The sequence below is a fragment of the Cavia porcellus genome, unplaced genomic scaffold (genome assembly GCF_034190915.1).
Source record: "Cavia porcellus strain 051 isolate PalLab524CR breed Dunkin Hartley unplaced genomic scaffold, mCavPor4.1 scaffold_13, whole genome shotgun sequence".
NCBI lineage: Eukaryota > Metazoa > Chordata > Mammalia > Rodentia > Caviidae > Cavia > Cavia porcellus.
The window spans coordinates 9195417-9219798 of record NW_026947496.1 but is presented as its reverse complement, the minus strand read 5'-3'; the positions used below and the strand labels follow the sequence as shown (position 1 = coordinate 9219798).

General features: G+C 48.4%; 1 protein-coding gene and 2 long non-coding RNA genes across 7 annotated transcripts in view; 1 reads left to right on the top strand and 2 right to left on the bottom strand.

Annotated features, from left to right (window-relative positions):
- On the top strand, nucleotides 1-16060 carry LOC134478469 (uncharacterized). Of its 2 annotated transcripts, none has more exons than XR_010051085.1 (2): nucleotides 1-1163; nucleotides 7762-16060. It is a non-coding gene; the product is annotated as an uncharacterized LOC134478469 (long non-coding RNA). The 2 variants fall into 2 exon arrangements; XR_010051084.1 differs by lacking the exon at nucleotides 1-1163 and adding an exon at nucleotides 5733-6774.
- On the bottom strand, nucleotides 3060-5559 carry LOC134478470 (uncharacterized). Its single transcript, XR_010051086.1, has 2 exons — nucleotides 5015-5559; nucleotides 3060-4657 (listed from the first exon to the last, which is right to left on the bottom strand). It is a non-coding gene; the product is annotated as an uncharacterized LOC134478470 (long non-coding RNA).
- Nucleotides 12958-24382, bottom strand: part of Nqo2 (N-ribosyldihydronicotinamide:quinone dehydrogenase 2) — a 14654-nt gene continuing 3229 nt past the window's right edge. For 3 of the 4 annotated variants that reach the window (XM_063259803.1, XM_003468815.5, XM_063259804.1), the window contains exons 3-7: nucleotides 22321-22485; nucleotides 20642-20772; nucleotides 19601-19714; nucleotides 18981-19082; nucleotides 12958-16604 (exon numbers count right to left, since the gene is read on the bottom strand). In XM_063259803.1, the coding sequence (XP_063115873.1) occupies nucleotides 16428-16604; nucleotides 18981-19082; nucleotides 19601-19714; nucleotides 20642-20772; nucleotides 22321-22485 (689 nt within the window). In that variant the 3' untranslated portion in view covers nucleotides 12958-16427. Of the gene's footprint in view, nucleotides 16605-17913; nucleotides 18289-18980; nucleotides 19083-19600; nucleotides 19715-20641; nucleotides 20773-22320; nucleotides 22486-24382 lie in introns of those variants that run through there. The other variant, XM_063259805.1, reaches the window with a different exon arrangement.

The window sequence follows — 24382 nt, the reverse complement described above, 5'->3', positions numbered from 1 at the left end:
CCCTCTGCGTGCAGCCAAGATCTGCGAGGGCAGAGAAAAGAGGAGGAAGATCTGGTGCCGATGACTTGGGAACAGTATCACTGACTGGATAGGCAGGGTCGGCTTCTTCAGGGTTGGGTTCTGCAGGTTCTATTTGTTGCCACTGCAGGATTTCCTATAGACTGAAATGTGAACAAAAAGGGGAAAGTGGAAGTGGGGGATCCCCACTCTCCCTGAATATTAGGAATCCCATTCCTGCCATTCCAGCCAGAACCACAAGGCTGCTCTGGAGTTGGCTCTGCGTCCAGGCCTCCTTGAAAATTCGGGGTGATGCTGGGTTACGCTGAAGGATACTGTAGGGAAAAACAGTGAACTCGTGGCCAGTTTAGTCGCCTTGATTCTGTTCTGCTAGCCCAGTCTACCTGGTAATATTTACTTCCCAGACTCCTAATGTACCTGCTGTGTGATTGTGTCCGGATTGTACAGCTGCATTCAGTAGGGGGGCCAAGATAGCCATGCTTATCCCAGCTAATTCACAGCTAGAGTTAGGACTTTTATGTCTGTCAAACCCAACAAAACTTTATAACCTTTACTGGCAAGTACTATCAAGTGTTCAAGGAACAAGGAAATTAATTCTTAGTCAAGTTATTACAGAGTGCATTAGAAAGTGGCTACACTCCCCAGCTTGTTTTGAGAGAAAGTTTCATATTATGAAAACTTAGGATAGGAGGCAAGCATGCATTGTTTTTGCTAACAACATAAAAACCAGGCAAGAAACACAAAGACTAAACATATAAAAGAAAGTTACTGGGCAAGATAATGCATGGCATCGGCACCCTACAAGTTCTTGCTGGCCATGCCAAGAGTACCCGACTGCCCTTTGCTTGGCCATTCTCTGGCTATGATTGCAGGTGACTCTTAAGGGATCAGTCACCTCTTGGCAGCAAAGAGCAGTTTGCTTCTACTTTCTCCAAAACCAGTGAACCTACAGTCTCAGGGGTCTGCACAGCTAATGCAATCATCCTCACATGTGGCCTCTACCATGACACTTTTCCTTCATTTTCCTAGGAATTCAGAGGCCTGGTGAATCAGTAGAAGATATGGAAAGAAACATCAACAGCTCTCCTGTGAGTCAAGCTCTGACCAGAAGTCACGTGTCTTCCGGCCCTGCCCATGAGTAAGAGGTAACGGGCCGGATTGGAAGTAGCCTACAGCTTGAGAGCCCAGGCAGGTCGTGTGTAATCTCAGATTAGCTATTTCCCGCGGGCAACACTTTCTGTGAGAGTAGTTTACACACAGCGTATAATTAAATTTTTACTGTTACATGAAGGTGATATAATTTGCTTAACCAAACCCATATGTGGGGTTATTTTAAAAAAATTCATCACTATGTGATTTTTAGTCATTTCTCAAGAATGAGAAACATAACATAACATAAATTCTCAAGAATGAGGTTAAAGTTTTAAATGGATGTAATGAATGTTTTGTTTGTAGATTGTCTCATTACTTCCCGAAAGAAAAAAAAATTAGTAATAGAACAAAAGATAGCTCTATGAACATGCCAGTGGTTCAAAATAAAGTGAAGGGTATGCTACATGAAGGCCTAGACTGTATCATGAGGCTACAAATGCAGGAGTATTCAGTGTAGTCCTTGAAGAATTAAAAATGATTTTGCTAAGTAAAATATTAAACCAGCTAATGAGAGCCATCACCATCCCAGTTGCTTATCATGATGCTTCTATGTACATCATTAAATGAAACAGCCTGCATCCAGCCGAGATGTGCAAATGAAAGTGTGGACATGAATTAAGACACCCAGACTTTGCTGGCTTCTGATTGTGTCAGAGTCACATTATGGGAGATGCTAATCAAGAGAGAAGGGAGTTTCCCTGAGAAGGAAGCCTGAAACTCTTTATTGTCAGAAAATCAGAAGCCAGCCTCCTTCTCTAAGTAACACATGTGCCTCCTGGAATGAATGCCTTACCTCCATCGAAACTCCTTGACATCCATCCTTCACGAAGCAGTTCGTCTCAGATTCTGGGTACAGGCTCATCTTGGTGTTTATCACCTACCTGATAATACCCACACAGCAGAAATCACGGTGGAAAAGATTTGTCTTCGAGTCTGTCCACAAGAGTCAATCAGCTAACACCTGCAAGGCTTTCTTGAAGGCATTTCAGTCATCAGATTCCTGTTCCTCACACACGTAACCTCAAGGCAACTGCAGATGGTATTTTTGGGGTGTCTATGTTTTGAATGTGACCTGTCAAATAAGGTCAGGTATAGGATTTTCCACTTGTGGCATCATGTCGGTGTTCAAAGAGTTTCAGATTTTTATTTTTATTGGTCCTGGGAATTGGACTCAAGGCCTCATGCTTACCAGGCAGGTGTTGTGCCGCTGAGCTGTATCCCCAGCCCCAGATTTTCAGATTAGAGACCCTCAACCCGCTGTTTCAAGCTGAGGCAAACCCGAGGCTGTTTCAAAGTCCAGTGGACTGAATGGCACACTTCCTCTCAGCAGGTGCACGGTGCAGGACGTGGCGCGCATTGTGTCCGCACTACCACCATCGGAGTTCCTTGAAAAAGACGAGCCAAGTTTTAGGCCCGGATATCTGGGAGCAGCCCGGGATGGGCCGGAGACTCATGAAAGCATTCACCCCTTTTTCCCAGAGGCAGAAGAGGACCCTGAGCTCCTGAAAGAAGTGGGCCAAACCCCACCCTGAACCCAGGGCTCTCTCCAGAATCGGCCACCAGGGGGCAGCAAACACACAGCCGGGCCTTCTAGTGTGTGCGGAGCAGGGCAGAGGGGCTGGCTTGGGTGCTTCCTGCAGGGCTGGGCTTCATACTCCAGGCCTGGGGATCCAGGAAGGTGCTGTCCCCCTGAATCTTATCCTCCGCTCCTCTGGGTCATTTGGGGTCCAGAGCACCCCCCGAGCCTGCCCGCCTGTTCCCAGGCTACGCACGGAGCTCAGCGTGGAGCAAGGGTCTCCCCCAGAGCGCACCAGGTCGCCCCTGGAGTCAGCACCCCTGGGAGCTGCCGGCGCCTTCCGGCCACTTACAAACTTACGGACTAGACTATGTTCGTGTTCTCAATCTTGTTTTATTTAAAGGAGATGTGAAAATGATCATGATCAGTAGAGATTACAAGATGTCCACCGAATCACCTGGACTCCTAGGGTCCATGGCCTGTGCCTCCGGAAGGGCTCAGACAGTCCCGGGGCCTCCGGGCGGGCCCGGAGCCAGGGTCAGGGCCTCCGGGGATGAGGACCGAGAAGGGTGGCCAGGAGGAGGAGGAGGCGGGGAAGTGAAGACGAGACCCAGAAAGGTGGGGGAAAGAACCCCTGCACAACCATGGCAGGGTCTGTTGGCACACGCGCAGGTTGGCATCAGGCGGAACCCCGTGGCCTCACGGCGGGCTGGCCTCTGACGTCCGAGCCCTCTCCAGTTCAGTCCTGGCCACGCTCAAGCCATTGCGCAGGACAGTCCTCCTGCGGTGTAGCGGAAGACTGTGTGCTCCCCTAGTCCTGACGGTCAAACACAGGCCTTCAGACTGAGCTCATCTCCAGCCGTTTTTATTATTTTTTATTTCAAACAAGTGTCACCGAGTTGCCCCGGCTTGGTTTGAACTTGCAATTCTCCTGTTTCAGCCTCTCGGAGGACTGGGATAATGCTCATGCATCAGCACGCCCTGCTGAGACTAGGAATTTAGGGCACGTGGTCCCTGTGGCTCTGATCACAGCACTCTCATGTTCTGAACAGAAATAGGCTCCCGAACCCCGAGCCATGGTGTGCTTTACTGGGGTACTTGGGTCACTGCAGTGGGAAGACAGCTGGCTGGTGTCCCACTTAGACACAGTGAGTGTGTGTGTGTCGGGAGAGGCACACAACCAGACCGGTCACCGGCTCAGCTTCTCAAGCCTTGTTGTCCCCGCCAGTCCTGCAGACAGAGACCTCCTTGTAGAGTCCTTCAGGAGCCTGCAGTTCAGCTGAAGACGCTGGGGTTGCAGAGGGTATGTGCAGAGGAACAGGCCACCTCACCCCAAAGCCAGGGACAGTTGGAGCTGTCAGAGACCACGAATAATCCGGCCCCTTCTATGCTATTCTGCACACATCACCGTGCTCCTGTGTGTGCCAGGCACAAAGTGTTCCAGCCCTTTCCCATCTGCAGGGCTGCACAGGGCATTAGAGAGAGCGGGTGGGTAGAAAAGGATGCAAGACAGACGGAGCAGCGTGGGAAGAGGGGCTGCTGACTCAGCCAGCACTCTGTCACCCTTGGAAACCAGGGATGTCCGCCAGTGTCTGTCACAACAGCCATCAAAGAAAAACGCACCGATCCAGGGACTGAGTGCACTTCAAGAATGGCACCGGGAGGGGTGGGAACAGCGGCTTTGTTCAAAGGGAGGGGTGAGGATGACCCCAGACAGGGTATTCTTGAACGGAATTTTGCAGGGTTCCTAGGATTTTCCAGGAAGAAGAGTCTGGGGTGGGGAAGAATAAGGCCACTGCAGACAAAGCTCCTACTCCCCTGATGGTTCTCTGCTCAGCTGAGGTCCAGTGTGCCAAGGCTGGACGCTGGAGTTCGTGGGAGCCATGACAAACAAGCAGCCTGGAGGGTCAGAGGGCCCAGATCCTGAAAGGTCTTGCTTTCCATGCCAAGCAATTTGGGCTTTACTGGAAGCTGGAAGTGAACAATGGAAAGTGTTTATCCTGGAGTTGGCTGACGCCATTACCCTTTGGTAACCCAATCTAGAAAAGTGGAGGGCGGGAGGTTAGGCAACCAGATAAGAGAAGACAATATAATAAACTTCAAGGCACTGCGTGCCCTGACTGCTGCGGTGTGAATGAGTGTGTCTTCCAAAATTCACCTGCTGGAAGGCAACTTGACCTCACACAGGGCAATGAGCTGACTGGGAGGAGTCTGCACGCAGAGGCACTGCTCTTGTGGATCTATGGATGAATAGTTAATGCCCCTGTACGACATGTTCAGCACCCCCTTCTGTCCCCACGTGGGGTAACCCAGCAAGAAGGACCTCACCTGATGCCAGCCTCTCATTCTTGAACTCAGCCTCCAGAGCCAAGAGCCAGACAGACTTCTGCTCTTTAGAAGGGACGGGCCCCGGGGTTCTGTAAGGAGAGTCCTCAGCCCCTTCCACTTCAGGGGGCTGTACAAGGCAGAGACCGACGCTCCTTCGGCACCCCGTAACAATGATGGGATTTGTGTGTCTGGGGAAATGATAGGAGGCAGGGCGTGGCAGAGCTGGCTGGGGAAGTACAGAGCTTCTCGAGGACCCCGCCAGATGCAGGTAACATCCAAGGACCCAGACCCCGCGAGGAGCCCGCAATGCTGACTCCATGGCCCACTCTGTATCTTCTAGAGCAGGCATACTTTTACTTTTGCTCTTTTTTGCTTTTCCTCTTTTACTGGGCCCCAGTTTGCTCTGCAGAGCCAGCTTCTCCCCAACCCCTTCACCCCTCACTGTTCAAATGAACTTCTGGCACCACCCGTGGCTTGTCTTGGTCGATTCTCTGAGGGGAGAAGGATGTGGAATGTGTTTAACTGGTGAGTGGGTTGTCAAGGGACTACCTGATGGCGCTGTCCCCCCTCCTCCTCCCCCTCCCCCTCTTCCTCCTCCTTCTTCCCCCTCCCTTCATCCTGCTTCCCTTCCTCCTCCCCCTCAACTTCCTCCTATCCCCCTCCCCGTCCTCCACCCCCCTCACCCTCACCCGTCCCTGGCGAAGCCTTCCATCTCAGAAACCCCTGGAAGACTCCAGGGTGACACCCTCTGAGGACAGGGCAACTGGCACAACGACAAGAGAAGCTCCAGATGTGGAGTGGCCTCTCGGGCTCCAAGAGCCAAGGATGACGTGGCCCTCAAACAGTCTCTGTCCGTAGCCCTTTCCAAGCCAGGCCTGAGCTCCCAGTGTGTTGCTGTTTTCATCCTGACCTCCGAGCCAGGTCTCTGGTCCTGGAAAGTGGCTTTTCCCTTCTTTTTACCCTTGAAAATTTTATTTATGGCTCCACTTTGGAGGATTATGAAAGGAAGATCCCTTGGTAGATGTGGCTATTTTTCAATTGAAGTCCCTTTATCCAGGGACACTTTGGGAGAGGAGAGGAGAGGAAGCGCTGCCCCCACCAGGAGGCTGAACCGGTCTGCAAGAACTGTCCCGGGGTGCTCCCTGCTGCCCCCTGCTGACTATATGTGCGGGTGCCGCCAGGAATCCCTGCAGCGCGGCCTGGGGATCAGAACCCAGACATCCGGTGAATCTCACTGGTCTCCAGAGACTCCGGCCCCCGCCTCTGAAGTGCACAAGAACTCCTGGTTTTATTTTTAGGTTGCTTCCAAACCTCAAAGTGTGAGCAAACTGTAAAGTCTCATCTACCCTTTTCTGTCATTCTGCCAGCTGTGTCACCGCGGGGCCTCTGGGACAGACACGCTGTCGGGAGGGGTCAGAGTTACAATGGCCAGCAGGGGGCGCCCACGAGTGCCCAGAGGGCATCTCTAAGATCAAGGTCACCTAGCCGGTGCCACCCTGGCAGATTTTAAGACAGTTTCTATCTGGGGGATGGGGTCAGTGGCACCCTGTATTTTCAGGATGCCTGAGGCACTAAAAATAATAAAAAAAAAAAACCATATACACCTAGACATTACTTTTTTTTTTTTTTTTGAGGCAGTGTTTCACTATATATGATTCAGGCTGGCCTTGACCTTACTTTGTAGCTCAGGCTGATCTCGAACTTGCGGCGATCCTCCTGCCTCAGCCTCCTGAGTGCTGGAATTACAGGCCTGCATCCAGGTTAGACTTACTTTCTTTCACTCTTTCACAGTTTCACTTGTATGAATATAAATGTTACATAAATAAGACTTAAAGGACGGTAAAGTGAAAACTTGAGTACCTATCTCTTGGCTTAAGATGCTGAACACGAAGGATTCCTTCAAAGATCTGGGCGCCCCTCCCACCACATTCCTACTCTGAATATTTAATTATAATTTTACCATCTAAGTATGTATCCTCGAGGGTCTTGTTTAGCATCTTTTTAGTCTTAGTAGGGGGTATTCTGTAACTTGCTTTTTTTTCAGTCAACTTTTAAGTATAAAATACACATATATCTCAATATATGCATCTATAGTAAATTATTTTGTTACTAATAAGATGTGTAAATTCTCCATGACCTTTATTCTCACTAAAGCTTGGTACATCTGAACTTTAAGACACCTGCTAGGTTGGTGGATGTAGAATTATGTTATTATTTGTTTGCATTTAGTTTAATCATTAAGTTGACATCTTTGCTTCTGTTCATTGGTCAGATCTTCTGCAAAATGCCCTGCGCCTGTGGGTGGGTGTTCTCATGCTTCCTGGATGCGTCATTCCTCTGGGTTATTTTCAGTTTTTCTTCCCTAATGAGCCTTCGAGGATATAAGTATCTTTCTAAATTCTGTGTGAGATAAATCCCACAGGCTGGTCTTGACCTCACTATACTGTAGCCCAGCCTGGCCTCAAATTCATGGTGACCCTCAGCCTCAGCCTCCCTGAATATTGGGATTATAGGTGTATGCCGTCACACCCCTTTGATTTTTTAAAACGTTTTTATTTAACTCCAATAACTGAAAAGAAAACCTAGATTTAAAGTTGTCTTTTTTTTTTTTTTTTTTTTGGTGATACGCTGATGATCCCATTGCATACGTTTTCTTGTTCCTGTTATTGCTCCTAGGAAACCTGTCATCATTAAGCTGTTGGTCCACTGGAGCTGATCTATGCTTTTTCATGTTTTGTTTCCCACAGGTCCACCATGCGGTCTGGATAGTGGAATTACCCGCCCTAGTTGAGGCTACCAATATAACTGAAAGGATCTTGCCCTAGCCCGGACACTACAGCAGTGAGAGGCGGGGCCAAGGGACGTTTACCTTGAGGGCATTTCCCCGCCCCTAGGCAACTTACCTGTGTTGCGGAATGAGTTCCAATGGGCTGCTGGCGCATCAGTAAGGCCGCTTTAGGACCACGCCAGACCCAAGCTGTAAGTATGCCTCCCACACCACGCGTCCAGCACAGAAAGCCAGACCCCGGCAGTCGCGGAGTTTCTCTCCATATTCTTAAAATAAAGGCCACTTTACTTTAGATTTTGTCTTCTAACCGCGCCGAAAACACTTCCAAGAACTAGTTTCTGAATATTAGTGTCTACTATGAGTTGTCAGAAATTCTCAGCTCCTCTTTTTTTGAAATACAGCACCCACCAATTTTCTCAGTCTAGACATCTAGTTAAGACCAGATTACATCTTTTTTTTTTTTTTTTTTTTTTTTTGGTGCCGGGCATTGAACTCACGACCATGCACTTGCAAGGCAGGGGTTTACACCACTGAGCTAAATCCCCAGCCCAGATTACACCATTTTATTCCATTGTTTTTGCCTTTAATCTGGCTTTCCTCTTCATTTCCTTGTTTATTTGTTCAAATCTCCTTCAGGTCACTAATTCTCTCTTCATCTGTGTCTAATTTAATGTTAAACCTGGTCACAGCCTTTAGTTGCAACTTGTATGTATTTTCATTCTGCAAGTTCTGTTCAGTTTTCAGATTTGTCCCATCACTTTTGAAGTCTTTGTGTATTCAGTTTATACACAGCTATTTTGTTATATAGCTCATAATACTGTTATGGCTTAACTCTAACCAATGTGCCTCCTCTTGTTCTGTATGCTCTGATAGGGTTTTCTAATGCTTGTAGAAACTTAAGTTTCAGCTTCTTGTAACTTTCTCCCCTTTCCACATGTTAGTGCTAATGAGCTTTCCCGAGATAATTAACTTTCTACTTTCTTCTCCAAGTGTAATTGCAGATGTGCTATTCTGAGAATGTTTATCCACAGGATGGGAGTAAGGAAAGGCACCCAAAGCTCCAGATGTTATCAGAACTAAGTCCACAGCTTTACAGTTTCCAGAGGCTATCAGGACTAAGTCAACAGCTTAACAGCTCTGTGGGTTTTTTTTTCTCTCTCTCTTGCTTTTAAAATCCCTTTCTTCAGTCTCTGTGGCATGCAGTCTCTGGGTCGATCCTAAGGGGGCTGCGTCGCCAGGCCTGAAATAAAAGCCTTTGCTCCAAATTTCTTGATTCCTTGCTTCCTTGGATTTTATTCCGGGGTCCGAGCTATCTTATTTAGGGGCTCGTCTGGGGTGGAAGCAAGACCCCCAACTCAATTCTAAACACCTAAAAGTAAGTACTCTGGAGGGTTTGTTTGGACCACGGTCAATTTGTACTTTTGGAGGGGACGCTCTCAATTTGGGGAGCGGGAACCTCTTGAGGACAGAGTCAATTGGTTTTTTGGGACGAATCTCGTCCGTTTGTGACTCTGCCCCAGTGGGAAACTGCTCTGTTGGTTAATTTGTTAATCCCTCCAGATCCCAAAATTTGACCTATTTTTGAGCAAAGACCATTTTTGCTGCAGCTTGTCTTGTCTTGTATGTCTGTCTGTATGTCTGTTTGGCCTAACTGTTCCCCTTTTGGTTACCCAACTCTAACAGAACATTCTCTCCTAGGAACCTCTTCTACGAGCCCAAAACAGGCAAAAGCGATTCTGACCATTATTTTTGTCTCATTGTTATTCTGTCTCTTCCTCCTAATCTTATCTCTGTCTCTTAGATTCTCCCACAGGAGAGAAGAACTGACATCTCTGCTGGCCATGGGGCAAACTGAATCTAAATCCAGCACGCCCCTTAGCCTTGTGTTTGATCACTTCAAAGAATTTGAGAGGTGGGCTGAAGGTTATGGGGAGCCTGTTTTTAAAGGAAGACTAATGACTTTTGCTTCTCAGGAGTGGCTGATAGGGAAAAATGGCATATGGCCCCCCGACTGGATCCTTTGACCTGGGCACTGCCCAGGCTGTCCATCGGTATGCATTTGGGCCCCCTTCTCACCCAGACCAAATTGTTTATATTTGTGGATTTAAAAAATCATATTAAGTTTACCAAGTGAAACCAAGCCATACTGTTTTTGAGCCAGTTAAGAAATTTACAGTTTTAAAGTGTAGCATTTTAAGGTGGTGAAAACACATGAAATGATTCAATATATTTTAGACTACTGAAAGAAAATCACTTCAAGGGTTTTGTTGAAAGTTTCAATGTTGTCTGAAAAGTGAGAGGAAAGGTAATTGGCTGGTAATAAGTAAAAAAGAGAGGGACAAAGAAAGTAGTTTTGTTTTCAAGTAAAAATGTCTGGCTGGGCCAGAATGTGAAAGAAGATAGGAAAAGCTCAACTTGAGGGTGTATAGGAAGTTGCAGAAAAAAAATCAAGAGTAGCAACTCTAGCAATGGTCCAAGCAAGAACAGAACATAAGGCAGAATTCCATTCCAGACACTCCAAAAGGGGTTTTCAAATATCTGTCTTTTTTTTTTTTTTGTCTTTTTCACTTTTATTGGTACCAGGGATCAAACTCACAACTGCCTGCTTGCAAGGCAGATGCTTATGCCACTGAGCTAAATCCCCAGCCCCGCTACTCTTGACTTCAATAGGTCCTTGTACAATCAATAGACTAACTGTATATATTAGACAACAAATGCAGAACATAAAGCTGATGATGATCAGTCAGCAAGCCTATGAACTTATTCCCCAGGACCCATAGCATATTAGGCCAAAGATTTGGCCTCAGCCACTACATCAGAGGGGAATGTTATGGCTTAACTCTGACCAATGCACCTCCTCTTGTTCTGTATGTGCCAATAGGGTTAGGTTTCTAATCCTTGTAAAAACTTAAGTTTCAGCTTCTTGTAACTTTCTCCCCTATCCACGTTAGTGCTAATGCGCTGTCCTGAGATAATTAACTCTCTACTTTCTTCTCCGAATGTTATTGCAGATGTGCTATTCCGAGATAATGTTTATCCACAGGATGGGAGTAAGGAAAGCTTACACAGGGTCCCAGGTCAGTTCCCATGTCACACACACTCAGTCTGGTCTCACTCCATCTGTCCAGGTCAGTTATCAGGATTAGACAGCACTGTGGCTTGAATACAGGCATCTCTCCAAAGCCTCAGGTGCTCATGGATGGTTGGATCTATGTGACTATAGATTAAGGGTGTGATAACTAAATTAGTCCATTGATTAGCTTGGTATATTTCTGGGTGTGGGTGGCACTAACCAATAGGTTTGTAGATTTGATGAGATAAAAGGGAAAGGAAGGCTCACTGCCTCCTTCTTACCATGCCATGGACTGTTTCTCCTCTGAGATTCCCCTCCACCATGCCATCCTGCCTTGGAGCCAGCCAATTAGGGACTGAAACCTCTATAAAACCTGGGTCAAAATAAACCTTTCCTCCAGTAACTTGCGGGTGTCAGGTATTGTAGAGGACCACCTGGATGGCTCCCTCGAATAAATAGCAATTATCTCCACCTTAGCTAAACCTGGCCTTATCTCCATCTACTAATACGCACAGAGCTGGCTAAGCTACTGCCTTTTTCCCTTAATTGGCTCTAAGCAATGTAAATAGGGCTGGCTGAGGTATTGATGTGTAATCTTTGATGCCAAGTGACAGCCCTGTTTTTTCACTTTCATTATTTTCCTCTAAAAAGTTGAGCCCAGCAGGATGGCAGAGCCACATAGTTCCAGGACTGTCAGCTGGGTCTGAGCCTCGAGATAAGAGACTACGACTTCCCAGGGCAGAGAAGGTTTACACATCAGAACTGAGGCACTGCCCCCTGAACATTAAATGCTACCTCAGTGTGTTATGCAGATTGGCCTTTCTGTACACCCTTCTCTCTGCTTATTGCAGAGGAGCTCTCAGGCCTCCTAGCTGGCCCCGCTCACATCACTCACATAATCCCCACCACTCTCACTGTCGCTCACCCGCAAGTCACTCCCTTCTTCACAAATTAATAAAATTCAGGTTAGGCTCTGGGTCAAGGCCTTTGTCCTGTGAACCCTCATCTGGACCGGACTCAGGACCCCTTGGCTGCCTGTAACTGTAAATGTCTCAGCCTCTTTATTCTTGCTGTGGGTTGCATTGGAGATGACAGATTAAAATTAACTTGATAAAATTTCAGTAGCATTTCCATGAGATTATAAATACTAACTTCCTGGACCACATGGTAAGACCAGAAAAAGGGGCGGGCTTCATAAGGTATTTTGTCTAAGCAATGAAGAGGTAACTAAGGCTGTTCCGGAGGCAGCCTGAGATCCACACTCGTTCACTCCTCCACTGTCGGCAACCAGTCTTCTTGTTGTGTGGTGAACTTTTAAGGAGTTGCTCAGATGTTTTCCTTCGTTTCTTATAAACTCAGTAATGCATTTAAAAGTTACATTTGTTGATTAAAAAAAAAAGTTACATTTGTTGTGATTTACCTGGCATTGAGAAGTTCTGCTGCTGCAAAGCTTTTCAAAATATCTTGTCTGCGACAGAGCAAGAAAAGAGTGTGAGCAGCACTTTAACCTACTGGCGAAAGAATCTCTGGCCCAGAAAACATGGGGTCCTTGCCCGGAGAGGGCAGCTCAGATTTTATGGTCCTATGAACTCTCCTGTAGAGTCCTGGATGGTTACTTCCTAAAACGGCTGCATTCACTGCTGCTCCCATTACCCCATGTGGCTCAGCCCAGGGGTCCACAGCACGAGCTCTAGGAAAGGCTGCTCTGGTTTGCCCTCGGCTCTCCCAGCTGTAGTGATGGGGAACTGGACAAGTTACTGCAATACTGTGACTCTGTTTCTCCATCTGTAAAATGGGAATCATGGTAAAAATCCTCTTAGAGACTGCTAGTTTAAGCTGAGAGAAATCAGCACCAAACTCCCATCCCTGGAAGTAACAGGAAACAGGAAAATAGATCTTTTGCAGAATGGAAGAAGACCAAGAGATAGAGGGGATGGAGGAAGGAGATGAAACAAGGATTAGGATGGGTTATATCCAGCACCAAGTCCCTAGGAGGAATGTGATCACTGTGTGTTGCATGCATGCACTAATACAAAGTTAAAAGTTTCCACCACTGATTCAAGAGCTCAAATGATACATGACTTGATTCTGATAAACTTTATTTTCAGTACATTGTCATGGAACAAGCAGCTGGGAGCGTTGTGTGTTAGTAAATTGTTATGGTTTGTGTCTGGAGTCCCCTCAAAGCCTCAAGCACTTTTAGATGGGGCTTTTTGGGAGGTGGCTGCATCTAGTTTGTGATTGATTCATGGTTCAATGCTGGGATTAAGGGTGTTGGGATTAAGGGTGGGTGACTGCTGGATCAAGTCACTGATCAGATTGGCATGGCTCTAGTCCCAGTGTACTGGATACAATCTAAGGCACAGAAAGAGGTGTGTTCTTCCATCCTCTCTTCTGCAACCATGAACACTTGCCCCTCTGCCTCGCTGCCTTACAGCCAGCCGATTACAGACAAAAACCTCCACAAACTGTGAGCTCAATAAGCCTCTCCTCCTACCTGGACTGTAGGGTATTTTGTCTCAGCAATGAGAAAAAATAACTAAAGCTTACATGATTCAGTACACATTTCCCCCCCATCCCGACATTCATGTCTGCCTCATCTTCTCTGGGTACAAGGCACCGACGATGCTCTGGAGCTGCCAGAATTTCCCCCAACTCCTGACGCACTCTAAAATTGAGCAACATACATGTCCTTCCTCTTTGTTAACAACTCCTCTCAGAGGCTCAAAGACCTCACTGCACAGCCAAAGACACTTCTGCAAAATCACAAGGGCTTGGGCTCCTAAGAGAAATGGGGCCAGGCTGCAGTCATTCCCTTTATTCTCAGTGGTAGTTCTTGCTACCCGGGTGATGGTGGGTTTATTTTTGTTTCACTACAATGAGATTTTAAAAACCAACGATTGGTGGAGAGAGCTAATAGGACCCAGTCAAGGTCCCAGCTCTTAAAACTGCTTGCCGGCAAGACAACCCACTTGACCTTGGCATACAGGAGGCTAAGTCTGATGTTATGTCAGGGCAACGGGGCTCCAGAAAGCTGGGAGAGCAGCGAGATGTCCTCCTTCTCACCCTGACACTCAGGAGCTGGGGAGGGAGGGTACAGGGCTTCCTACTCAAAGGACCCCAGGATAAGCCTCTTAAAGGGGTGCTGCTGTCCACCTACCAACCTTCCACGGCTGCAGCCTGCTGAGCAAGGGACAAGCAGGGAAGCTGTGCTGCCCAATGCATTCGTGGGCCAGTGGAAAGAAGGGAGACCCCCACAGGGCACTTCCTCCCCCACCCGTCCACTGAGCCTTTGATCCCTGTGAAGAGTGGGCACCAGTTTCTGGAAGCACTGGAGCAGGGGAGAAACTACAGAACAAGCAACAAACACTGAAAGTGTCCAGCTGGGCAGAAGCCCATTTGTTCTACCCGCTGCTTAGAGACACATAAGTCCCTGCACGGGAGTGTGGGAGTCCTGCTGGCAGCTGTGCTCTGCAGCCTGCGACGTGGGCGGCGTGCACAAGGGTGCAGCCCACCCTCTAACGGATGTGTGCCAGCGCCTCCTGGAACAGGCACCAGAGCTCTGGGCCAACAAGGAGGCGCGTTCTCTGAAAGACACCTGGATGGCGGCAGCGGTCACCTCAAAGCTCTGATGCAAAGTGGTCTGGAGGCTGGGAACCCCTCCAGCACAGGATGGGTCAAAGGGGACAGGGCTGGAGGGGCTGCGAGCCTCCTTTCATACTCTGGAGCCGGAATGCACTGGCTATGTCCCAAGGTCATCTCTGCTTCATGAAGGGCAGGGCTTTCTTTCTTTTTCATTTTTATCGGTACCAGGGATCGAACTCACTACCACCTGCTTCCAAGGCAGGTGCTTATGCCACTGAGCTAAATCCCCAGCCCCAGGGCAGGGCTTTCTAAAGTAAGGCACTTCTACTGTGTGTCCTGCCTGTCGAGGATGGAAGTCTGAGTGATTACTTTTTTATCTTTGGTACTGGGCATCTAACTCATGACCTCATGCTTGCGAGGCAGGTGCTTAGGCCACAGAGCTAAATCCCCCAGCCCTGGTCTGAGTGTTTACAGAACTTGGAAAAAGATGCTTGAAGAATTGCGGGGAGGGGATTCTGAAACAAGTGTTTCTGAACTAAACTCAAGAAGGTGGACCGCAAAAAGAGTTCTCCAGAAGACAGTGCCATAATAGGGCCTTAAAAAAAAAAAGGTGTACTGGAGAGATCACCTGAGGACAAATAACAGGAAGAGCCTAAGAAGGGACCAAAAAGGATTACAGAAAAACAGCCCTGCGCAAGAGTGGGAAGAAAACATCTCTGAGAAAGCGCTAGAGAAGATGCGGAAGAAAAGGTGCATCTGGCAACAGCTTTGATTACTGTTAAGGCTGATACATTGCCTTAACTTGAGAAGTTTATTAACTGGGAGACTCAGCAGGGAGCCAGGATCCTTACTTTGTAAATATCCTCAGCCTGTGCAAGAGGAGGGCTCACTGCCCTGGAGGAAGAGGATGCCCTGTGTACGATATAAGGGAGGAGGGGGTTGTGCTCTCCTTACTTCCTCTGGCTGCTGCCTTGAAGTGTTGTCCCTCTGCCACGCCACCTACCTTGGAGCCAGCTGATTATGGACTGAAATCTCCACAAACTGTGAGCTAAATGAACCTTTCCAAAGTGAACGAAGGACATGCAGCTGGAGAAGGGCTGAAGGTGCTGCTGAAGAGCAGTGGAGGGTCCAGGGGAAAGGAAGATGCAGGAGACGCGGGCGCAAGGGGGTGTGGAGATGGTGATGCCAACAGGAAGCTGTGTGGGGAAGCTGTGTGGGGAAGCTGTGTGGGGAGTCTGGGGGCTCTGTGGGGGTGCTGGGATGCTAAGGAAGGTCCCTGGGCACTGGTGGCAGCTCTGTCCTCTGCAGTGGTGATAGTGAGGGGGAGGACGCTGAGGATGCCAGGTGAGGATGCGGGTGGTGGTGGAATCCGATCTCTCACACTTGCACTCAGGGAGAATCCCACAGCGACACACACCAACACCACCGGGGACTGATGGTCGTGTTCCAGGACCATGCACACAGTGACAGGAGGCCACCAGGCTAAGGCACTGAAAGGTTCACTGTAACTAGTACCAAATGATCTTAAACACATGGTAACTGGCTGTCCAATGGACACTTCACAGTCATAACGCAAGCATAAAGAGAAAAAAGATAAAAATCAAGTACCAACAGAACTAAAACATTAGCTTCCAATGGATTAAACTTTGCAGCAAAAATACAGACTCTCAAGTTGAGCTACGAAATAAAATCTAACAAACAAAGAATGAAGCTAGCTCCACTTGCAGAGGACTCTCTGGAAATTAAAACTGCCAGGAAGACTGAAAATAGACAGATACTAGACAAAACACTAGAGAGATGGAAACCCAGCTGAACAAGGATCGTCAGTAGAAACCATGAACACGAGCACTGTTCTGGACAGTGTGACCCGGCTGGCCTCACTCCTGGGCAGCAGGAAGTAGTTCTGGGTCTCTGCAGCAACCCTGCTCTGCGATGCGTGGGTCTCAGCAATGCGCTCGTGCATGGGGTCACTGCTCGAAGTACCACGGTGGCAAGCACTGGATGGGTTTTTCCTGCCACAAGCTCTTCAGCCGCTGGGCCCATGAGGCCACCATTGCTTTTCTTTCCTCTTCCGACGAATACTCAGGAGCAAAACTGACCTGGGGGGCGAGGACTTTAAATCCACAGAAGTGCAGCGTGCCATGCTAGAGTCACACAGAAAGGACAGCCCGGATCAGAAGCTGCGCCGGTTAGGCACCCTTACATTAAAGGACTAACGCGGGAGGGTAGGAAGCAGATTTTCAGGAAGTCATAAAACAACCTCAGTGTCACAATGAAAACAGCAGACTTCCCTAGAGCTGGGGGTGTCCGGCTTCCTAAAGGAGGGGAATAACTCAGGCAGCTGCGATGTACGAACTGAGGTTACTCCAGATTCTGCCCCTGAACAATACAGTCTGGAATGACTGTAAATTTTGACACATCCATACTACAGGCCAAAGTATTTCTTAATGGAAACAACAAGTTTTAAGCAGTGTGTGTGGTATACCACTTACATAAAATAATAATAAACCCGATAGGGAAGAATGTACTAGGAATATACATATGTGGGTTAGGTTAGGGTTTACACCTGGATGCCCCTCCAAAGCCTCATGTGTGCATAGCTGGGGCTCTGGGCACATGATACTACTCATCAGCTAAATGGGATGTTGGAAGAGGCAGGTCATCGGCGCAGAAGGGTCTATCTCCTCCCTGGATCTCTCTGCTTTGTGCACCCTGCCATGAGCTGTCTTTGCCCTGTCAGACCCCTCTGCCACGCCGCCCTGCCTGGGAGCCAGTCAGTTATGAACTGGAATGGCCTACAAACCGAGAACCAACATAAACCTCTCCTCCTTTAAGCTGTAGATGTTGGTTATTGTGTCCCAGGGATGAAAATGTAACTGAGACAGGATGTTAGAAAATAATCAAATTATTTTAAATAAGTAAATTACATTATTAAATTGCTAGTGGGTGGATTAAGGGGGCTGACTTTTTATTCCTATTTTTCATATTGCTGCCCTCTTCCCTAATACAATGGCACCTTGCTTCATGAAAGTTCCTGTGTGTGAGCGATTTGCAAACAGAAGTGTTTGGCAAAATTTTGTTTTTGTCTGCAAACTACATTGGGTGACAAACACAGCCCCGGACACGAACACGGCCGTCTTCTCCAGAATCATGGAACAAATTTAGTTCGTAAACCGAGGGACCACTGTACATATTTTTGCAAACTGAAAAAGCAATGAAGACCTTTAAAAAGCAAGAATGGAAGCAAAAGCCCATAGACCAGCGGCTGTGACGCACAGGCTGACAGTTACCGAATCTTCTCCTGTGTTCTCCTGAAAACCCACACCTGTGCCCAGGTGTGCCCCATGCTGGGCAGGAGGTGCAGGAGAGCCCCGCACACCACCTTCTGTGGGGCTTTTCTTGGAACAATGTGATTTCATTACTGGAAATCAGAAAATGGATTGGGTGAAAAAATAACATTTGAAAATCAATGATCTTCATAAATATAAAAGGAGAATGGTAACAAAGGCAAGGAATGACCTTGAAAACAAATGTATACAATGTATGTGAAGAAAAATCTTACTGTGATGAAAAGAACAACAGGATTAATTTCATCAACATACATGACTCTGGTAAATCAATTAAGAAAAACCCAGCATTTCAATAGGTGGGCAGTATGCTCTCTCACTGGCACACACACTCAATGGGCAGGCAAGAGGGCGGGCAGGCAGGCAGGCAGCAGGCAGGGCATGTGAACCAACACTGCTACAGGAGAAGCGCAAGGCCTTATTTGCCTGCAGGGCTGGGGCTGACTCCAGGGCCTGGAGCACCCTGTAGCTCCCATGGTACCTATGGGATTTAAGGTTTAAGGCAAGCTCAGAAGTGGAGGTCTGGGTGCTTTCCTCTGATCTCCACAGACATCCTTGTCTATCAAACCTAGCATCAGAGTTCGGGTCTCCTTAGGTTCTCCCCCCCGCCAGCTTTGCACATGGTTTCCCAGCCTTCTGGGACCCGCTCAGGGGCAGGTGGCCAGGTCTAGGCCAGGCCTAGGTCCGCCTAGGAGTGCAGTGAGGGAGGGCGGGGGTAGCAGGGCAGGAAGGGCCGGGTCTGGGGTCCGGGGAAGGGCTGCACACTCTCTCCAGGGGCCTACATGAGGCTGTCCAGGATGCAGGATGAGGGGCCCGGGCACCTGCCTCTCACCAGGGCCTGGGGTGGTGCTGGCTTCATGAGCACCATGAGCCTGTGTGAACAGTTCTACACCTATGCCCTGGGTTCATCACACGCACACTGAGTACCACCTTAGTACTGTGCCAGCCTCTCAAAGCAGCCAGCGCCCTACCCAGGCCTGGCTGGCTTCAGGCCGAACAACGGCAAATGCTGTAATTGTAATGCATGTTTTCCCCACTGGTTATGCTGTATTGTGCCACCAGGGGGAAAGTTAAAAAGGGAAAAAGCAACCTGATTCCCTAATGATGGGAGAGGATGGCGTGTGCGACCAGATCCTCCATCCTGGGAGGCAAAGCAGTCTTTCGCCTGCTTACCTGGAGGGGCCACAGAAAGTAGCGAAAGTCCCCGTTGGCACCCGCTTTGGTGTACATGCTGGCTACGCCTCCCGTGGTTAAGGAAAGGAGGGCTAATTTCTTCTGCACAAGAGAAAGCAAACAGGTCAGGGCAGCCGCTGGAGGAAGAAAGCCAGAGGTCAGGTCCCTCCAGCGGGGGCAGGCATTAACATTCCCCAGGCGACAGCCACAGAGCAGCCAGCAATGCGTGAGTGCACTGAAAAGTGCTCCTGAGCCCAGACCTCTAGCAGGCTAGGAATCCGATGCGGTCCTCAGCTGACCCTGTGGTGGAGGTGTGTGAAGCTCAGGGTGGACCCACGCACGGCCTGGGAGGGACGCTGTACAACAGGGTGGATGTCCCATCTGCTGGCACCAGACTGACCCCAGCCCCAGCCCACCTCCTTTGCCATGCGTGTGCTGTCCCTCAACAGACAGAACCACGCGTGACCTCAGAATCGATGCTCAGCCCAGCAACACCCCCAGTCGGTGCCCAGTCAGCACTCACTTTAGAAGAGGAAGTGAACTGGAACAGGAAGCTGGCAGCTACCCTACACCTGCCTCCCACTCCAGCCCTGGACAGCGTCCGTGAGTGCAGCACCCACCTTGAGGAGCCCGGAGTCGTAGAACTCCGGGATGTCGAAAGCGAAGCCTTGGCACAGCACCCTGTCCATCCAGCCCTTCATGATGGCCGGCACACTGAACCAGTAGAGCGGGAACTGCGGTGGTACAAGGAGAGAAACAGGTGCCGGGGCTGCCTTGCCACTGGTGATTCGGAACCAGGCCCACTGTCCCCTCCTTCTGGGAGGTGAGCTGGGAGCCCCTGTGCAGTCAGCCCTCAAGTGTACCTGCTCAAGCTGACACTGTGCCCAGATGCTGTTACACTGGTGCTGTGTCCCCCAGGGCCAGCCCCTGATGCTGGCTTGGGGCAGGAAGGGAAAGTGAAAACCAGTGCTGGCCTAGCCATTGTGGGGGACAAGACCGGGGAGTGTGGAAAGGAGCTGCCCTTCCATGTCAGGGCTGAGCTGTTAGTGTGTGGGAGTTGATCAGGATCCAGAAGGCCCCCCCCCGCTTGGACATTCTGGGTCCAGGGCATCCAGTCCCTGGGTTGCAGCAATAGCCCAGGATCCAGAGGTATTCTAGGCACGAGTGCGCATCCCCAAAGCCCAGAAGACACAGGTGGCCAGGGCCTATGACAGACGCCCCATCTTTATCTTAGATTTTGGATTCTTATCAACCCAGTAACCCTGGCCTGCCAGGCTCAGGGCAGCATGTCTGCTGAGTGCTGCTGGTCAGCACGCCTGCGGCTGGGATGAACACACAGAAGGTGCTGGGCACACATGTGTGTGCACGACACAGCCAGCAGGAAGATGGAAATGAAAGAGTTTCCTTTTAACGATCAGGATGTTGAAGGCTGCAATCGTCCGTGTGTAAGTGACCTTGCTATGCACCCACTTAGAGAACTCTGGCTAAAAACTTGACAGCGTGCTTAGGAGTGCATGATGCGGTATTTGGCAGGAGCCTGTACGTGGGATGCATCTGATTCAATGTGTGTGTGTGTGTGTGTGTGTGTGTGTGTGTGTGTGTGTGTGTGTACTAGGAATTGAACTCCTGATTCAGTATATTAGTTGGAGAGAAAAACCAACCTGAAATATCACTAGATCAGCTTCCTGCACCTTTTTCTGTTCTGCAACAATGTCGCTGCTCAGGGTCCCCTTCTTGAAGGCTTCGTGAGTCTCCACCCCATAATTGAAGCTCTCAGGATTTGACAGAGAACCTGGGGGCAGAAGGAGCAGCAGCTCTCACTCTGAGTGAGACCCCGGGCCATCCCACCACCCCACTGGATTAGGGGTGCTGGACTCCTCAGAGAAGGGATCGGCACCACAGGTCAATTCCCCCCATGTTCATCTTTAAACTTAACGTAACCTCAAGGCAGACACTGTCAAGTTTCTTTCCCAGTCTGGAAAACTGATTCAAAGAAGTTTATGGGAAAGTAATGTAGATACTGTTAGAAAAAATAGAAGAAAACGGGAAACGAGTGACCCAGTGATACCAGACAATTATGTTATTTGCCAACATAATTGCAACCAGGAGGCACTGAATCATGGAAAAATTCGATAAAAACCGTAAAGAGAATCAAACAAGAGGCAATCTGGATCAGCAGGTGGGAATCTGGATCAGCAGGAGGGAATCTGGATCAGTGTGACGGTGGTATTTTAAATCCTGGATCCTGCACTAACCGAGCTGTCTCAGTAGGTACTGGAGGAAAACTCAACCCTGATCTCACACTGTGCACAAAAATCAGTTTCAAAGGGACAAAGTATTTTAATTCAAAAAGTTGAATCTGTCAAATGCTAGATGAAATTATAAAACTTCTTACAATCTTAGAGCTCATGTAAGCATGACGTAACGTTCAGAAGTCCTGGAAGAAAAAGACTGATCAAAAACTAAATCGAATCCTGCAGCAAAATGCTGTCATAAGCAAAGTCAAACTGAAATTAAAAAAATGAGGTTACAAGTATTTATAACTCATGTCCTGTACGACAGACTAATTTAAGACATAAAGAGCTCTTCAATAAGAAAAAGACCAATACCTAAGAGAAAAATCAACAAATAATTTGTGGAGAATATTTAATATTTTATTTAAATATTAATGAATTGAATATAAAAATTAAGATACTAAAACTCATCTAGAGTGAGAGAAAGATAAATCAGAACTATACCAGGAGACCATTTTTCCAACTGTCAGACCAGCAATTTCAAAACACTGGTAACACTGTTTAGAGACTGGCAGGGAATCAGACTTGGCAAGCACTGCTGGCGGGAGCGAGAACTGTACAGCGTTTGTGGGAAGCAATTTGATATCATCTATAAAACTAAAAATGCACATCACCGCTGCCCAGCAATTCCACTTCTGGATAAACCAGTTCACTTGCACAAACCTCTCTGACTGTCATCATTCCCTGTAGCACTGTTACTCCTGGCCAAGGACCAGGGACGACTCAGGGTGACCTTCACTGGGGGCCACCTGACTGTGACAGAGCCGCTCAGGGGGACACTTTCTACAGTAGTGAGACAAAAACAATGCACACGACCATGAGTGTGACACACATGACTATTGCTTGGGCACCAACCACCTCAGAAAGCACACGGAGGGAGCTGTCCCGGGCTCCCTTGGGAGGCTGGGGGACAGGGATGGGGGAAGAGACCGTCACAGGGGACTCCTGACCTAAGACTCGTGTATGCTTTTCAAAAGCTATTTTTAACACAATAAAATGAGAGGAAGAAAGTTTAACAAGGAAGCACGCAGGCCACGGTGCCTCACCGGTGATGTCGATCCTGGTGGCCCTCGGCTCGAAGCCCATGGCGTACAGGTCAGACACGGTGACGGAGCAGCCCTGCTTGCTCAGCTCCTCCACGGCCACATTCTTCAGGGTGGCGTTGAAAGACCTGGGCTCTTGGTGCGCGTAGACGATGAGCACCTTCTTACCTGCGGTGGCGGAGAACGGGTTCCTGGGCGAGGGCCAACCCGGCTCAAAGCCCAGCAAAGGCAAGGATGAGAATTAGGTCTTTATCTGGATCACCTCGGGTCACACTGAGAAATGGTAACTTTTTAAGGGGTGGAAATTTAAAAATAAAATACTATTTTACAAATAGTTTGTCATTTATGCTAGCTCGTAGCTCATCACCACCTGGATTCACAAATGCTCGCTGAGTCTCCCTCCCTGAAATGCTTGGGCCACAGTGCTTTAGACCTGAGTGTTTTTCAGACTCTGGAACACTTCCACAGACTTTATAGTACAGGGTTCCCACTCTGGAACCTGAAATGAGAAAGGCACTAAAATCTGAAATTTTGTGCTAATGAATTTTAGATTCTGTAGTATTTTGGTAGCAAGCTCAGAGTTCTGGATCTTTGGGCTTCAGATGACCAACCTACACGCAAATGCAAGGGGCCAAATCATGATCCCTGAAAAACCCCAATACACCCAGCGAAGTCCTTCAGAAGCCTCACCTCACTGGGACAGCTTCCAGGAGTCGTCTAAGTCTTACTCTGTGCTGTGCTTTAGATCTAAAGTGTCCTCACAGTCATGTGTGGCAGGTGCCTGGATCATGAGGACCCTGCTCTCAGCTGTGGATCCGTTCACTTGAATTCAGAGAGAACGAGCTGTCAGATGAGCCAGGGGAGCCGGGTCACTGGGGGCGTGGCCTGGAAGGGTCCAGCTTCCTCCTGGCTCTTCCTCCTCCTCCCTCTGCTGCCTGGCAGCCGGAGTTGGGCACCTTTTCCTCTGCCAAGTCAATCTGCCATCACCTTCTGCCTTGAAGCAGCCAGCTATGGACTGAAACCTTTACGTGGCGGGTGCTGGATATTTTGTCCCAGTGATGGTAATGTGACTAAAACACTCCCTGTAAGATCAAAATCAAAAGCCACTGCAATTCAGCTTTTGTGGTAATGTGGCATCGGCAGGTGCCGGCCATGACACCTTTTATCTGGCACATTCTGCTTCCATCTTCCCTGAGGCCCTGAAAGCTTGGCACTTAAGCTGTGAGGCATAGACCCTTGTCCCTGTGGAAGGTGGGCTCTGGGTGGGCATCTTCTGATGGAGATGCTGGGGTCAAGAGGATCCCGCTCACAGGCATGCGCCCTCTCGTAAACCCCAGCAGCCTTCAAGGCATGGCCTCCTTCTTCAGGGCAGCCTGTGGGATTAGACTGAATTCTGGAAGGAAGCCTGGCGATTTGCACCCAGGAAGATCATCTAAGACCAGAATGTTAAATTCTTAATATAAAATTTTCAGCCTAAATCCACAATAGTCAAGATAGGGAACCAGCCTAAGTGTCTCAACAAATGGATGGATAAAGAAAATGTGGTACAGATACACAATGCAGTATCATTCAGTCAAAAGAACAGAGTTAACCTCAGGGACAGGACAGGGGGTGAAAGTGGAAACCATCATGTTAAGTGAAACAAGCCAGGCTCAGAAAAACAAGTGTAGCATGCTTTTCCTGAATCTAAAACAAACACACTACAACATGAGAATACAAAGGACACTATGTATGATAAGAAGAGGGAGCACGGGGAAGAGAGATGTAAGGGAGCTTGAAGGGGAGACAGATGAGACCAAATGTGTTCCATATCTGAACATGTTTTTCTCTATTCTCTTAAGGAGAAAAAACACATTAGCTTGAAACAGTTTTGAGGCCTGCGACTGCATATAAAGCTTGAATTTCATCAGCTACATTTGTTAACAATTTTTTTTTTGGTCTTTTTAAGACAGAGTCTCACTCTGCAGTTCAGGCTGGCCTTGAGCTCACTTTGTAGCCCATCCTGGTCCACCACACTTGGCTTTGTTATCAATTTTTTAAATATTCTAAAACTCCCATATTATAA